Source organism: Camarhynchus parvulus, chromosome 26 (assembly GCF_901933205.1).
Source record: "Camarhynchus parvulus chromosome 26, STF_HiC, whole genome shotgun sequence".
Taxonomy (NCBI): domain Eukaryota; kingdom Metazoa; phylum Chordata; class Aves; order Passeriformes; family Thraupidae; genus Camarhynchus; species Camarhynchus parvulus.
The window spans coordinates 2,227,612-2,243,872 of NC_044596.1; the positions used below are offsets into that span (position 1 = coordinate 2,227,612).

Here is a 16,261-nt window from a genome sequence, read left to right on the forward strand (position 1 = left end):
TCCACCACGGGCAGGGCACGGCCAAACCAAGTTAATGAGAGCCACTGCTCTAATTAGCTGTAATTTGTGCGGGCGGCTTTCGCAGCGCATTGATTTCACACTGTGCCTTGTTTCGCCTTCCCCAGCATCCCTGCCCAGCCTTGGCACCCCCTGCTCCTCTCCGTGGGCTCAGGGAGCTGCTCCGTGAGGTCTTCCAGCCATCCTGGTCCCCGATCCCAATCTCCCTCTGCTGTTAAAGCCGTGGTAAATCCAGGTGCCGGCAGCACCAGCCCTTTCTCCTCCATTTACCCACAGCTGGGGTTTCTTCCATGCTGGGAATAAATGCAAGAGGAGCAATGTCCTACTGAGAGCCAGATCCATATTTGCTCTTCATTCTCCAACTGATTAAATTGGCTAAAACTGCTGGGTTTAACACTTTTGCTTCTTTTCAGGCCATTCTGCCCAACCTGCACCTGTGCAGAGCCCTGGAGATTTCTGTGTTTGGGCCCCCCAAGCCCTTTTGGCAGGAACAAAGTCTCCACCACCAGAGGTGCACCTGCCGTGGCAGGAGGAGGAATTCCAGCCAAGAAATGATCTGTGTGTATAAAACAAACAAAATAAACACAACCTCACCAAAGCCGACAAGTTCCTCGTAAGAATCACATCGTTCCCCAGTGTTAAGGGAATTTCTCAACCCAAATTTCAGCTGAAGTTTTTGCGCAGGGTTCTTGTTTGTCTTCAAAGCTCTTCTGCAAGAAATGTGGTGCAGACTGTTGGCTGCTTTGCCTTGTACATTCCCGAGTTTTTCCATTTCCAGCCTTCCTACCAGGGGTTGGTTTCAGTGCATCCTCCCTGGGGCTGTGTCTCCTGTGGATGGTCTGTGGGGAATGCAGGCAAGCAGCTCCACTGGGGGAAGGATCCTCTGGAAGAATGGTCCTTGCTCCACCTTCCAGGAACCCGGTGGGGACCTCCAGGTTGGTCCTTGGGCCCCAAAGACAATCAGCAGCATCAGCTCAAGGGTCTGTTTCACACACAATAATTTTGGTTCTTGTTATCTCCCCTTGAGCAGCCTCTGCTTCAGAGGAAGCTCGAGCACACTTGGTTCTGTCCAGTCCAAATTAACATCCCCAGACCATTCCCAGGGAGTTATTGCAATGCAGACAAAGAGGTTCCTGTGCTCATCTGAGTCCCTCCAACATTATTTTCACCCTTAAATCCAACGCTGTTCCAAGTTTCACTCTGCTCCTCTGGTGGAGGCTGAGCTGGGAGGGTTTCAGTCCCCAGGCTGGGATGGAGGCAGCATGAGTAGGTGGATGAGGCTGGGGAGGGAGAAAAGGGGGAGCCAGAAGCAGGAGAGACCATCAACCCCTCTGCCATTTGCATTTATCTCTTTGCAGACCATTTATCCCTTTGCAGACCATTTATCCCTTTGCAGACCATTTATCTCGTGGCACCAGGATAATATTGATCCGTGCAGCCCTAGGAAACACAGTGAGGTTATAGAAAGCCCAGCTTTAAGAGCTCCCCAGCCCAGTATGGGCAACCCACAGCTCTAAACCTTCCACCAAAAACCTCAAATGTGCAAAAAGAAACAGTAATGGACAAAGGAAGGATGGAATTCCCAATTATTACAGAATTAGCAAGGCAACACTATAAAATTCCCACAAGACTGGGGTACTGTGGAAGTGCAGACAAAGGCAGAGAGGCTCTCATGAAAGGAAGCAGGAGCATGGTCAGCCAAGAATTGGGTTTTTAGACCTTTTCTACCCTGGAAATTCAATTTTTCCTTAGTTTTTTGTGGAGTGATCCTGATGGCAAGGCACAACTGTTCGACACCCTTTTCCTCAGCACCAGCAGAGATGTTTCTTTCTAAATAAGGACTTAAAGTAAATCACAGCCTTTGGTACAGCACAGAGCTACTTATAAAGGGCATTTCCAGGAAAGTGAGAAAAATGGAACAGGAACGATTCTCAAAGAGCTGAGAACAGCCCGTGGCCTTCGCCAGGGAACAGCGACAGCAACCAAATTTCCCCCCACTCCCTCCCACCCCGAGAAAACACTTGGACTGAGTTTTAGCAGCTCTGCTTAACATTTCCTTTCTGGTTGCTTCATCTTTCAAGAGATTTTTTTTTAATAATATTAAAAAATACTGAAATAATGTCCAAGTGACTTCCACCTCTCCTCCTCCTTTCTCCCGGCTTTGCTCAGTCCTGTTATATTGCACATAAGTTGAAGATAATCTGGCTCCAAAGATGTTCCCTTCTGCATAATGCACTTGTTAGAAAGCACAGATAAAGTGGGGGATATTCCATATATAAATAAATATATATGAAATATGGACTGGGTTTAGCTGGGGAGGACAGGCCCTCTGTCAGTCGGGTCCACGGCAGCGTCGGGCACCGTGTTGGGATGCTGGGGATGTTTGGGATGTTTGTCCTTTCCTTGGAGATGTTTTACTTCTCAACACAGTCCTGAAGGTCTTCATTTCAAAACTTCTTCTGTGATCTGTTGGGCAAAGCAAAGAACCACTTTTATGCACAGCCTGGTTCCTTTTTTTGCAAATAAAGTGGAAGAGAAGTTGCACATTGGTTCCCCACTGACAAATTCCCAACTCCATTTCCCACGAATGAAAAATGAGAATTTTCTAATTAAATTCTTTAATGGACTTGATGCCACATAGTCTAAAGTGAGCTAAAGATAGGAAAAAGATTCATTAAATGTATTCTTGTTATTAACTGTTATCTCCAAACCCAGAATAATTAGTGCCAAGTGGGTTTTCCTCATGTTTTTATCTTAATCAAGTTGAGTTTGTTCTGAGCTGGTGTAATTCACGAGATATTGAGCAACTGGCTGATTTTATAAATCCAGTCCAGGTGCTGGGAGGAGCCAGGGCTGATCCCACTCCCAGAGCTTGGACTGTGGAGTCGCTCACAGAGCACAAACCCAAAATCCCATTTTGATGTGGGGATGGGGGTGTCCAGAAAAGAGCTCAAAAAATCCCCCAGTTTCTGCAGTGCCAGAATTGCATCCATAGCTCTACACTCAAGGGGCTGACTCCTGATTTAATATAGGGAGATGCTCTGCTCTGCCCTTTGAGACACTAAAATTTCTAGAAATTTCATGCAACTGTTTTTAACCCTCTCATCTTCCAAAAAATCCTTGTTCTGCCTTTACTTCACACTGTGGCAACTGCAGCATCCCAGCTGCCCAGGTCAAATTATCTGAGCTGAGTCCTTAATTAGCAGCTGGTGATGAGGGGAAGGTTGGGAGGAGCTGCAGTCACAGCCCAGAGCCCAGGCTAAGGCACCAGGACCTGCCCCCAAAATCAGCCCCAAAGCACTCAGCCCCAAAAATCAGCCAGTTTTCCCCCAAGGGAGAGGCAGGATGGAGATTGCCAGGTGGGATCCATGCACTGAGGAAGGAGAAACCCTTCCTTTGGATGCTGCAGGCATCAGGATGTAGGGATGGAGATGTTGCAGAGATGAAGTTGCAGCAATAATGAGGATGTGGGAATGAAGTTGCAGGGATAATGAGGATGCAGGGATGATGAGGATGCAGGGAAGGTGTTGCAGGGACAATGGGGATGCAGGGATAAGGATGTTGCAGGGCTGATGTTGCAGGGCTGATGTTGCAGGGCTGATGATGTTGCAGGGGTGATAAGGCTGCAGGGATGATAAGGCTGCAGGGAGAATGATGTTGCAGCTGTGATGAAATTGCAGATGAAGTTACAGGGATGAAGTTGCAGAGATAATGAGGATGCAGGGATTGCAGGGTTGATGTACATGCATTTACAGGGATGATGAGGATGCAGGGATGATGAAGATGTAGCTATGATGGAGTTGCAGGGATGATGAGGATGCAGGGATGATGATGTTGCAGCTATGATGAAATTGCAGAGGTGAAGTTGCAGGGATGATGAAGATGTAGCTATGATGAAGTTGCAAGGATAATGTTGCAGGGATGATGATGATGCAGGGATGATGAAGATGTAGCTATGATGAAGTTGCAGGGATGATGAGGATGCAGGGATGATGATGTTGCAGCTATGATGAAATTGCAGAGATGAAGTTGCAGGGATAATGTTGCAGGGATGATGAGGATGCAGGGATGATGAAGATGTAGCTATGATGAAGTTGCAGGGATGATGAGGATGCAGGGATGATGATGTTGCAGCTATGATGAAATTGCAGGATGAAGTTGCAGGGATGATGAAGATGTAGCTATGATGAAGTTGCAGGGATAATGTTGCAGGGATGATGAGGATGCAGGGATGATGAAGATGTAGCTATGATGAAGTTGCAGGGATAATGTTGCAGGGATGATGAGGATGCACAGAGGATGATGTTGCAGCTACGATGAAATTGCAGAGGTGAAGTTGCAGGGGTGGTGAGGATACAGGGATAATGATGATGATGATGATGATATGGGGATGCTGAGGATGCATCTGCAGCGATGATGAGGATGTGGGGATATAGGAATGATGTTACAGGGATGCTAAAAGCCAGCAGAGAAAGGAAAGAGATGGGAATTCCTGGCAGGAGCAAAGATCCCCTTGTGAGGCAGTGCAGACTGGGAAAGGAGCTTCCAGACAAGCTCAGTGCTCCCAGCAAGGATCCAGCCCAGGCAGTTGTTCAAGCACCAGCTTATCCTGAAGTGCCAGCAGGGCCATTCCTGGCCTTAAAGCTGACAGGGCTTTCTGCTTTATTGGACTGGGCTTGCTGGGGGATTAAACCCCTCCCACCTGGCAGCCAAGAAGGGCTCCAAACTGCCAGGATCCTCAAGGATCACTGGAGCATTACACACTCAGTGAATGAATAAATAAATAAATACACAACTTAGACCCAAACAGAACCTTCAGTCCAGGAAATGCCACTGGGCAAGAAGGTGGTGGTGGAGTGGGACCCTGCAGATGAAGTAGTAATAATTTTAATTCCTACCAGGCAAATAATCCGGTGCTTTGGGGTACCCTGGGGTACCCCAGGGTATTAAATAACAATTTAAATTCCCACTAGCCAAATAATCCAGTGCTTGGGGTACCTGAAGCCTATCCAAGCTGTATCCTTGCAAGTGAAGAAAGAAATGCCAAATCCTCAGCCTAACAATGGTTTTATTTCTCTGGATCCAGTGAGTGGGAGTGAGAAGTGAGGAGCATTCAGGAGCTATCACTGCTCCAGCTCCTGAAGGGATCCAGATGTCTTTCTATTGCACAGGGGTGAGGAAATCCTCTCCATCCCAAGAGAAATAGAGGATATTAAACAGCAGCCATAAAAATTAGATGTTTTTAAATTGACTGAGCCAAATAGCTTCCATCTAAACACTCAGAGCTGGCAAAACAGCTCCTGGGAGTGCAAGTACTGAGCATCTCCTGAGTCCTTCCAGAGGACTGGAAAACAGCTCCTGTTTGGGACAGTTTTTTAAGGGATAAACAAAGTGACCTGCAAAAATGATGTGTCTGGCCATCTGTCACTGATCCCAAACAATGTGCTGGAATGGCTGAGAGTCTTAACACAGAATTAAAGAGGAAGATTTCATTGATGCCAATCAACACAGGTTTTCTGTTAAGAAAACAGATCTTATCAAATGAACTGATATCTCTGACTGAGTGCCACACTTGGCTGATAAGGGTGCTTGTGTAATGCTCTCCTGCAAGGGAATTGCATGGCTGTTGGGCAAGAAAATGGAGCAATAAAGCAAAATTCCCAGGAGATTTCCCAGGTGAGGAACCCAGCTGGACCCAGGTGGAATCCCCCACTCACTCCTCCTTGGGCTCCCTGTGCTTTCTCAGAGCATCTTGCAACCAGGATGGGAGAGACACCCCTGAAAATGTCCAGCCCTGGGAGAGAGCAGCCCAGGCTTGTTTCTGATGCTGCAGAAAGAATATTTCCTGCCTTAATTCTGTGGGATTGAAAATGTGGAATATCATTCAGGCACCTGCACCCACTGAGGCACAGGCAGAGGTAGAGAAGCCCTCAAACCTTCAATGCTACATCCAGTTCACAGCAACTCCTTCCTCATCCCTACTGAAAACTTGAATTCCCAGCAGCCAGGGCCATTTTTAAGCCCAAATTTCTTATGTCTGGTTTCTGACCCAGTGCAACAGTGTGAGGCTAAATTGTTACAGAGACACAGTGGCAGCTCCAAGCAGAGACCAGCAAGGAGGGAGAAGAGGGTTCTCAACCCTAAATTCCCAGAGATTTCAGGAGAAATGGGCCAGAAGGGTGGGAAAGGGAAGATGCAGAGTGAAGAAATCCCAGGAGAGGAGGATATTGATGGGGAGCTGAAGGCAGAGCTGGCAGCTTGGGAAGCTGTGTGAAACCTCAGGCTTCCCTCCAGCCAAGGGATAAAACTGGGATTGTTGGAGTACCCAGGGCAGGGTCTGCAGGCTTTTCCAGCCTCGAGAAAGCTGAATCCCATAAAACCTTTGGAGGAGTCCTCACTCCTTGCTCCATGTTTCAAAACTGCCTCTTCCTTCCCCAGCAGTTTCATTGCAAACACCTCCTGAAGCTGCTCGGGGCCATTTACAGATGGGGAAACTGAGGCACGGAGGAGCGCTGGGAGCAAATCCCACAGAGCTCACAGAGGGAGCAGGGACACGTTTCCCTGGAGTACAAACCCAAACCCCCTGCAGGTCACAGCATCACCCCCTGTTTGCTCTGTGCACAGCTCCTTCCTTGCACCAAGCCCAAGAGCAAACTGAGCAAACTGAGCCTTCTGCAAACGCAGAAAACACTTTGCAAAGTGTGTGTTCATCCCTTCCATCCTCCCTCCCAGCATTTAGCTTCCCCAGGAGCAGCACCCCAAGCACAGACCCTGCTGCAAGCCCTGATCCTGCTGCCAGCACTGAGCAAACTGTGATAAAACCCCAAAAGATTTTCCTCCTCTATCCTCTATATGGGAATGAAGTTGCAGGGATAACGAAGATGCAAGGATGATGAGGATGCAGGGAAGATGTTGTGCTTTGGAGGAAGCAAAGCAAAGGAGATGGGCTGGTCAGCCTCAAAATAAACCTGACTGCATTTTGCAGCCTTGGGGTGAGCAGAGGGGACCACGGGCTCATCTTCCCCACACATCCAACCCCAGCCTGCCCAGCCAGGGTGTTCAGAGATGCTAAAAATTGAAATGCAACCACTGGAGCAAAGCAGCAGAGCTCCAGCAAAGCAGCAGAGCTCCAGAAAAGCATCGGAATCACAAGTCTGAAGGAAATGAATCATTCCTAAACAAACCCAGCAGCGCCTGCTGCCGTCGGTGCGGCTGAGCCGGGGCTCTCGCAATGAGCGTGCGGAGCCAGCAGGGAACGGCTGCTCCCGCCCTGAGCGCGGAAAAGCAGCGATCAGGGAGAATTCCAGCTCCTCCTGGCCCCAGTGAGGAGCTGGAGGAGATGGGAGACATGTTCGAATTGATTTGAGCGTGTCTTGGTTCATAAGGAGGAGCAAAGTGACGGTGCCCTGAGGGGATGCTCGTGCGGGGAGGATTCCCTGCCCTGCTGCCGAGCATCCTCAGCACTGAAAATTCGGGCTCTGAGCAGTGATGAGACACAGACAGACCCTGATGAGACACACACAGACCCTGATGAGGCACAGACAGACCCTGAGCCCGGTGGGTGTCAGAGCAGCACGTTAATCGTGGAAGGAAAAGCACAAACATGAACACGGGGTTTATGTTTGTGGTGAGTTTTGTCAGAATTGGGGATAGAAGGGTGCTGGCTCTTCCACACACAGGAGGGTTTTCAGGAGCACCAAGTGGGATTCGCTGAGTGACAAAGAGCAGAAACCCTGACACTTTCCCAGCAGGGAGCAGCCAACACGAGGGGACAAACAGCCCTGGGACAGGGACACCATCACCCACGGGCCTGTGCCAAGCACGGAGTGAAAGCTCTCCATGGCATCCCGGGCTCAACCACAGCGGGGCCAGCAGAGGTTTGCCTGGAGCAAGAGCTGGGAGGGGCTGGGAGATGGAGCTGGGGCTGTTCTGCCGGGATCCCCTGGAGCTGGGACCCTCTGCAGGATCCCCTGAGGCTGGGGTGGTTCTGCAGGATCCCCTGGGGATGAAATCCCTCTGCAGGATCCCCTGAGGCTGGGGTGGTTCTGCAGGATCCCCTAGAGCTGGAACCCTCTGCAGGATCCCCTGGGGCTGGGATGGTTCTGCAGGATCCCCTGGGGATGAAATCCCTCTGCAGGATCCCCTGAGGCTGGAGCGACTCTGCAGGGATCCCCTGAGATCCCTCTGCAGGGATCTCCTGCGGTTGGGACACCCCTGCAGGATGCCCTGGGGCTGGGGTTGCTCTCCAGGGATCCCCTGGCAGTGAATGTGTCCCTGCTGAGGGATGGCTCTGCCCTAGGGCACAGCTGGGACTGGAACCTCCTCCTGGTGCCAGTCTCATTTCTGACCTAAGAAACTCCCTGAAATGGGTCAAACACCCTCCACTGCTGGACCAGTGATTCCCAGCTGGGATGAGGTACCTCAGGGCACACCAAATGTCCCCCAAATGTCCTCAAAGTGGTGATGGCCACGGGCCCAGGACTGTTTCCAGGAAAAGAAGCACAGAGGGGCTCAATGCCCACCTGCCACCTCTGGCACATCGGGCTTGCCTGGACTCAGCCATGCAAACAGCACCCAGGGAAATGGGGAAAGGCACCAACATCCCACCCTTAACTCATCCTCCAGCTGAACGACACCCCCAAAGCCCAGCCAAGGAAGGGACCCAGAGCAGGGAGGGTGCAGGGGAGCAGCACCAGCTCCGTAGGAGTGAGAATTCCAAGGAAATGGCCCTGCCCAGAGCACCCTGTAACCATCAAATCATCAAATGCTTTGGGTTGGAAGGGACCTTAAAGATAATCTATGACAAAGATCATATAATATGCAGAAATCCCTCATTTCCCTGCTCCCTGGGAAAGAAGTCCCTGATATGACTGTCCTTGCAGGAGGATGCTGGGGCACTGAGCTCTCCTCCCAGGTACACACAGAACTGAGTCTGAAGGGCAAAACAAGGCACAGCTAAACCCCGTTGGCCTGTTTGCACTGCCAGGTTTGCAGCCTGCCCAGAGATCGTTGGCTAAAGCATTTAAACGCGGGGAAAAGCGAGCCCTGCTTCCCTCGGGCGGCGGTGGAGCCTCCGTGTGCTCGCACCAAGATATGCATATTTTAAAAGCTTGGCAGGAGAGGGCTCCAAACTACACAATTAAACAGATTTTACACACAACGCTCCCCGTACAAGACAAGCACTGCCAAACAGCCTTTCCTTGTGTACATCTCTGCAGGAGAGACCCCTTAGGAGCACTGACCCAGGCTGGCTCCTTCCATTCTGCCGGGGAAAGCACTTGTCTGCCCTTTGCCGCTGCCTAATTGTCCATAAACCGGGGATTAAAAACAAAAACGACTTCTTTTGTCAAGGGATGGAGCAGGAACAATTGCCTGGGAGGAAATTTAACCCTCCTGGAGGAAAGAGATATCTGCAGCCCTTGTCTGTGTCCACACGTGGGGTGGGATGGATACTGCTCTGCTCTGGCCACCCCAGGCACCCGAAGGGCAGCTATTGTGCTGGAGAACAACAGAACCTTTTGGAGGAGCTCAGGCCTGAAAACACACAAAAAAGGAGGGGAAAGAAGCAGGAGGAAAAGGTGATGGTGTCAAAGCACCAAGTGGAGAGGCCAGGGTTGTGGCTGCTGCACCCCCCAGCACCAAGGATGTGTCTCAAGGAGGCATCGAGGGCTGAAACAGGGGAGCAGGTCCTAAAATACAGGCAGAGGGAAAGGAGACTGAAAACAGGGGAACAGGTCCTAAAATACAGGCAGAGGGAAAGGAGACTGGAAACGGGAACAGGTCCTAAAATACAGGCAGAGGGAAAGGGAGACTGACAGCAGTGTGTGAAAAGAGAAAACAGGAGGTACAAGGCTCTGCAGCACCCAGCGCCCCTGTGTGGGGGTTGGAACAAGATGTTCTTTAAGGTTGTTTTCAACCCCAACCTTTCTGTGACTCTGATGAACTGAAAGCATGCACGGGGGCAGCTCCAGCCTCGCAGGGGTGGGAGCTGCCTCTTCCCTCCTCTCTCCCATCCTTCAGTGTCGCTGTGTCTCTCAGGTGACAGGCACAGAGGACAGGGAGGACGTGGCAGTGGAGAGCAGGGATTGCCCAGAGCTGTGGGGACCCTGCTCCCCTGCTCTTGGGGTGCTGGGCAGCATCAGCCAGAGTTGTGGTAATGCCCTTTCCTCCATTTAATGTAATCAGCCGGGTCTGGGTGAGCCCTTTGCCTCACACTGATGCTAATCCCTAATGCTGCCCCTCCAAGCACATCAGGGACAGGCAAACCCAGCAGAGCCCAGGCTCCTCTGGAATCCCCAGTGGCTGCTGAAACACTGCCTTATCCTAATGGGGCACACGGCAGGAGAGCAGAGCCACTTCAACAGCAGCTGGCTGTGGAGAGCCCAGGGTTTCAGGGATCTCTCCAATTCCTGGCACAACATGTGCAGCAGCCAGTGCCAGAGGAGCTGTCAGAGCACGGAACAGAAGGCATTTATCAGAGTCACTGAATGGTTTGGGTTGGAATGGATCTTAGGGGTGATCCAGTCCCAGCTCCCTGCCATGGGACACCTCCCACTAGAGCAGGTGGCTCAGGTGACTCAGTTTCTCTCACTGAATGGCACCCATGAGACAGCAGAGAGGGAGGATGCAGAGAGGGCAGAACATCCAAAAGATGTCCCCAGTTTTCCACTTCCACTTTTGGGGGTGTATCTAAAAGACAGCAGCAGTGAATTTTTGTCTTTCAGTGATACCACTCAGTACTGAAAAGTATTTTTCTGAACGTGAAAAAGGGGAAATTTAGGTTAGATATTGGTTGCCCAGAGCAGCTGTGGCTGCCCCTGGATCCCTGGAAGTGTCCAAGGCCAGGCTGGACAGGGCTTGGAGCAGCCTGGGACAGTGGAAGTTGTCCCTGCCCATGACAGAGGTGGGACTGGATGATCCTTAAGGTCTCTTCCCACCCAAACCATTCTGGAATTTTACCAGAGCCAAACTGCCTTTTACCCCAGTGGGTGAAGAGGTTTCCTTGTCACCTCTCCCATAAAGCATCTTTTACTGTCAATAAAATCCCTTTGAAACTACTCTGCTCCTACAAAATCAGGCAGGGAGGAGTCAGGAAAACAAACCAACCCCCTGCAAGGTCTCTGCTTATTTTAGATGACAGAGAAACTGAAAATTGTTCTGTGCCATTTCAAGAACATGTGGTTTCCCTACCCTGTGCAGCTGCCACGGGGAAATCACCAACCCAGAACTCATCTGCAAACTCTCCTGAGTGCCATGTTTCCACTGCTCTTAAACTCAGCCCCTCCTTTTAGGAACAGGCATGTGGGAAAGCTTTAGTAACAATAAAATTTAGTAACAATGAAAGAGAAGAACAGTAAAAAGTGAGAGCTTGTAGGCAGAAATGACATTTCAGCCCACCGGCAGCCTGGGGAAAAGGCACACTGAGGTATTCCCAGTTATCCCAGACAAGGAATCCCAGTTACCTGGACAAGAGATCTCAGGTTTGTGACTTCCCATGATGTTCCAGAGCATCTCCCTAATAAAGATCATCTCTTGGACCCTCAGCTGATGAAAACTCTGGTAGCCCAAATAAAACCATCACAGCCCAGCAGCCAAGGAAGGGCTCTGACGTTTTCCCTGAATTTATTGACTGTGGCTAAGGGAAGGTGCTGCAAACCATCTAGATCCTTCTGAGTCTGGGAAAAATCCCAGCTAAACTGCAATTCTGGCAGGGCCAGCATCTCTCAGGCCCCCTCTCCACAGCCTTGAGACTTCACTGGTTGGGGCCAAATTTCTCTTTGCTGTAGGTATTTAACAGCATGCCTGTTCCATGTGCTACCTCAGAGCAATTTGGCTTTTTTTTAACCCAAAATCCAGCAAAACTGAGCAGAGCTGGAGCCAAAGTTCTTGAGGCCAAGCTGCTTTTGGCCTGTGTCAGTGGCAGGGGCTGGATGGGAGCACTAAAGCACTGAAATCACCTTTTTAGCACAGAAGTGAAGCAATCCAGCTGCAGAGAAGCAGCAGGGTTTTCCTCCTCCCACAGCACTAAAAAGCAAATACAATCAGAGGAGCTCTAGGATGTGATCCCACTTTATCTAACGTGTATAAAAATACCCAAGAGCGGCAGGATAAGCTGGAGAATAAAAGTAAGCAGTGGAAAGCATGGGGTTCGTCCAAAAAAACCCCAACACTATGACTCCATTGAACTCTCCCCCGTGCAGAGCTCACCTGATCCCGTCAGATGTCCCATGGCCCCTGGCATACACGTGAAGATGAAGCCGGTGATTTTTTTCCCAGAGGGATTTTTGGTTATTTTTCAATCCTGATTTTTTTACTGTCCCCCTTGTTTCACAAAGCTGCCGAGGTTCCCCGGCCAAGCTTGCTCGGTGCCGGCTCCCACTGGGTTTGGAGTGGTTCTTGGTGGAGCAGGATGAACCTCCATCCCCAGATTGCACTGCCCAGGTGAGGCACAGGTGGATCTGGGGGTGCTTGTTGCCTGTGGATGCTTTGTTGGGCACACGGGAGGAGCAGCAGGACAGGAAGCAGGAAGGGGGTGCAGAGCCACGATGTCTTGTGGGATGGAGGAGCTGGAACCATCTGGAAAGGCTTTTTGCGGGAAGAGCAAGGACCAAGGGGGATGGGAGAAGGGATGCCATGACAACCTTTGGGGGTTTCCCAGGAAACCGTGGTCACCATGGCAACTGCATCACTCCGGTCGGAATTAGTGACTTCCGCTGGAAGGCGTGTTCGCCACTTTAATCTTCTGGTGATAAGCGGCTGCATCTCTTCCAAAGGCATTGCAAAACGAGGGGGAAATATCCCTTTGTCTGCGGCTGGGCGGGTTGGAGGCTCCCAGGCACAGCGTGGAGCCCGTCGTGGATCCTGCTCCGTGCCGACACCGGCGGCTCCCGAAAACATTCCAGTCTGCCTCTCCTGCCCCTCCTCCCGCACACATCCCCGCTGCACGGCCACAGACTTGACATTGGAGGAAATAATTCCATCAGGTTACAGGGGAAGGGAATCCAGAATAGAAAACGAAGGCTTAGGGAGGTTTTTTCCTATTTAAATCAGCATTGATTGCACTCGGTCTCTGACCAGATTAGAATTTCATAAACGATCTAATGGGGAGAAAAAGGAAATCTGGGATGTGCCCGTAATGGCACATCACATGTTTCAATATTAAGCATCATTTAACGATGTGGTAACAGAGACTCTCTGCAGAATTAAATGGTTATTTCCTCCCAGCCCCCTCCCAGTACACTCTGCCTCATGTTTTGCCTCGTTCCTCCACCCAGTCCGAGTTTGTTAATCCAACAAGTTATCTTATGCCATGGAAGGGAAATTGGCTACACACTGCCCTTAGGGAAAGAGGGGGAAATTCAGGAGCAAAGCAAGAGGTTCCCCAAAAGCCCAAAAAGCAAAGCAGCCCTGCAACACGTTGCAGAACAAACACCTGTTTTGACAGTGAGTGTGGTTTGTCTTCATCTTCCTTCTCTTTACCCTTTAGCTGTCCTCTTCTTCAGAGAATTTTAAATCCTTTTACTTTTGGATCTTTAGAAAGGAAGGATATAAAAAAATAAAGGTATAAAAACGAGGGCACACACAGGACCGACGATGGTGCATGTTCCACACAACACCGACACACAGTCACTTTGCATTATTATTGGTATTATTATTATTATTATTGGTATTGTTTCTCTGCATCCTCACATTTTGTTGCTGTTCGTTTGGTTTGGGTTTGTTTTAAACATCCGTAAAGATCTTTTTGATGTTCACACAGTTGGGATTGTTTGTGGTTGTGCAGTTGCCTGCTTTAAAGGCAGCCTGTTTGAATGCACTGTGGTTGATCCCCCCTTCCTCAATCACCATGTACTCGGACTTGCTGAGGGTGGAATTGCTGCGAGCCTTCTTCATCTCCTCGCTGGACGAGAGGTGCTGGCAGCTCCCGACATGCATGTACTGGGCTTGTTCCTCACCCTCCGTCTCCCGGTGGTAGAAATAATTGAAATTGGAGACGATGACGGGCACGGGCAGGGCGATGGTCAGCACCCCCGCGATGGCGCACAGAGAACCCACGATCTTGCCCCCAATGGTGATGGGGTGCATGTCCCCATAGCCCACGGTGGTCATGGTGACCACGGCCCACCAGAAGGCATCGGGGATGCTACTGAACCCCGAGCTGGGGTCATCGGCTTCCGCAAAGTAAACGGCGCTGGAGAAGAGGATGACGCCAATGAAGAGGAAGAAGATGAGCAAGCCCAGCTCCCTCATGCTGGCCTTGAGGGTCTGCCCCAGGATCTGCAGCCCCTTGGAGTGCCGGGAGAGCTTGAAGATGCGGAAGACCCTGACGAGGCGGATGACTCTGAGGATGGCCAAGGACATGGCTTGCTGGCCGTTGCCTTGCCGCTCAGCCAGCTCCGTGCCCAGCGTGATGAAGTAGGGGATGATGGCCACAATGTCAATGATGTTCATGATGTTCTTGGAGAAGGTGGCCTTGCTGGGGCAGGCAAAGAAACGGACCAGCAGCTCAAAGGAGAACCAGATGATGCACAAAGTCTCTACCACAAAGAAAGGGTCGGTGAAGGATGACACCATGGAAGCAGGCGAGGATGAGGAGTTGGTGAAGACATCAGGTGTGAGAGGGCCGCCGCCTGTCCCGAAGGTCCCCCAGTTCCCTCATAGTCATGGTCATCCCTGAATTCAGGCAAGGTCTCCAGACAGAAGATAACAATAGAGATAAGGATGACCAGGACAGAGACAATGGCAATGCCTCGGGCCGGCCCGGAGCTCTCGGGGTACTCAAAGAGGAGCCACACCTGGCGCTGAAACTCCTTCTCGGGAAGCGGCCGCTGCTCCTCCCGAATGAAACCCTCGTCCTCCCGAAACTTCTCCATGGCCTCCTCCCCCAGCTGGTAGAAGCGGATCTCCTCGGAGAAGATGTCGATGGGGACATTGACGGGACGCCGGATGCGCCCGCCCGACTGGTAGTAGTAGAGGATGGCGTCAAAGCTGGGACGGTTGCGGTCGAAAAAATACTCATTGCGGAGGGGGTCGAAGTAACGCATCCTCTTGCGGGGGTCCCCCAGCAGCGTCTCGGGGAACTGTGCCAGGGTTTTGAGCTGGGTCTCGAAGCGCAGCCCCGAGATGTTGATGACCACGCGCTCGCAGCACTCGTGCTCCGCAGCGCCCGCGGGCTGCCCGGCGGGCACGGCCGGCGCCGGGGGCTGATCGTAGCGCTCCCCCCCGAGCAGCGCAGGGGGATGCTGGGGCTCCTCCAGCAAAGGGTCCCCGCCGCCGCCGCCGCCTCCTCCTCCCACCACGGTCATGCTGCCTTCCTCCCCTTCTTCGCCCTCTTCCTCCTGCTGCTCGGGGCCCGGCTGGGGGGCGGCGGGGGGCAGCTGCTCGGTGTAGCCCAGGTTGTGGTGGCTGCTCGTGGAGCCGCCCCGCGGCTGCCGGCCGGCGGAGGAGGCGGCCGGAGAGTAGAGCAAGCTCCGGCGCTCGTCCATAAAGGTGTGGGGCGGAAGGGGAAAGGGGGGAGGGAGGGGGGGATCCGAGAGGCGGCAGCCGAAGCTTCTTCTTCCTCCTCTTCCTCCTCCTCCGGGCGGAGAGGGAGCAACAGCCGCCCAACTCCTCCAGCGGCTGCCGCTGCTCTGAAGAGCTGAGGCTCTTCTCAAAAAATCCGCCCCCAGCCCTGGCACCGCCTCGCTCAGTCACCGCTCCCGGAGACACCCACCAGCCCCCCGGCCCTGCCCCGCAGCCCCCCGACAGCTGCGGGCACCCCCTCTCCTGGCCCTGCTTGGGGGAGCCCCATCCACCCCCAGGCAGCGCCCAGGGGCTTCAGGCTCCTCCCGGGAGCATCCTTTGCTGCAAGCAGGGAGAGGGGCTTTTCCTGGCAGAACCGCTGCCTAGAAAGAGTTTTTCTGCCCTCCCCCAGGTGAAATGCAATTTTGGCTCTGAATTTTGGCGTTTGCCTGTTGGTTTTCAGCGACGGCTGCACACGGTGGGAGGCTGTGGGCAGTGGAAAGCCGACAGCGCGGCCAGACCCAACAGTTGTTTTGAATCAGCGTCTGGGTTAGGCTGGGGATTGTTTTTCTCTGTCTAGGAGAGCGTGTGCATGTGTGTGTGTCCATGAGTGTGGGTGCACACGTGTGTGTGTGCGTGTGCTTCCCCCACCAAAACAAACCCAGAAGCAAAGCTGAGCCAGCCCTCTACCAAGGAGGTTCCAGGCTGAACCCAAACCTGCATTTCAGACTTTCCATCAAGA

General features: G+C 51.9%; 1 protein-coding gene across 1 annotated transcript; it reads right to left on the reverse strand.

Moving 5' to 3' along the window:
• Positions 1 to 2,063: 2,063 nt before the first annotated feature.
• On the reverse strand, positions 2,064 to 15,637 carry LOC115913740 (potassium voltage-gated channel subfamily A member 3-like). Its single transcript, XM_030965938.1, is given in 3 exon segments — positions 2,064 to 2,484; positions 12,226 to 14,660; positions 14,663 to 15,637. Coding segments are annotated over 2 exon segments (1,761 nt in total). The 5' UTR covers positions 15,504 to 15,637; the 3' UTR covers positions 2,064 to 2,484; positions 12,226 to 13,740.
• Positions 15,638 to 16,261: the final 624 nt, after the last annotated feature.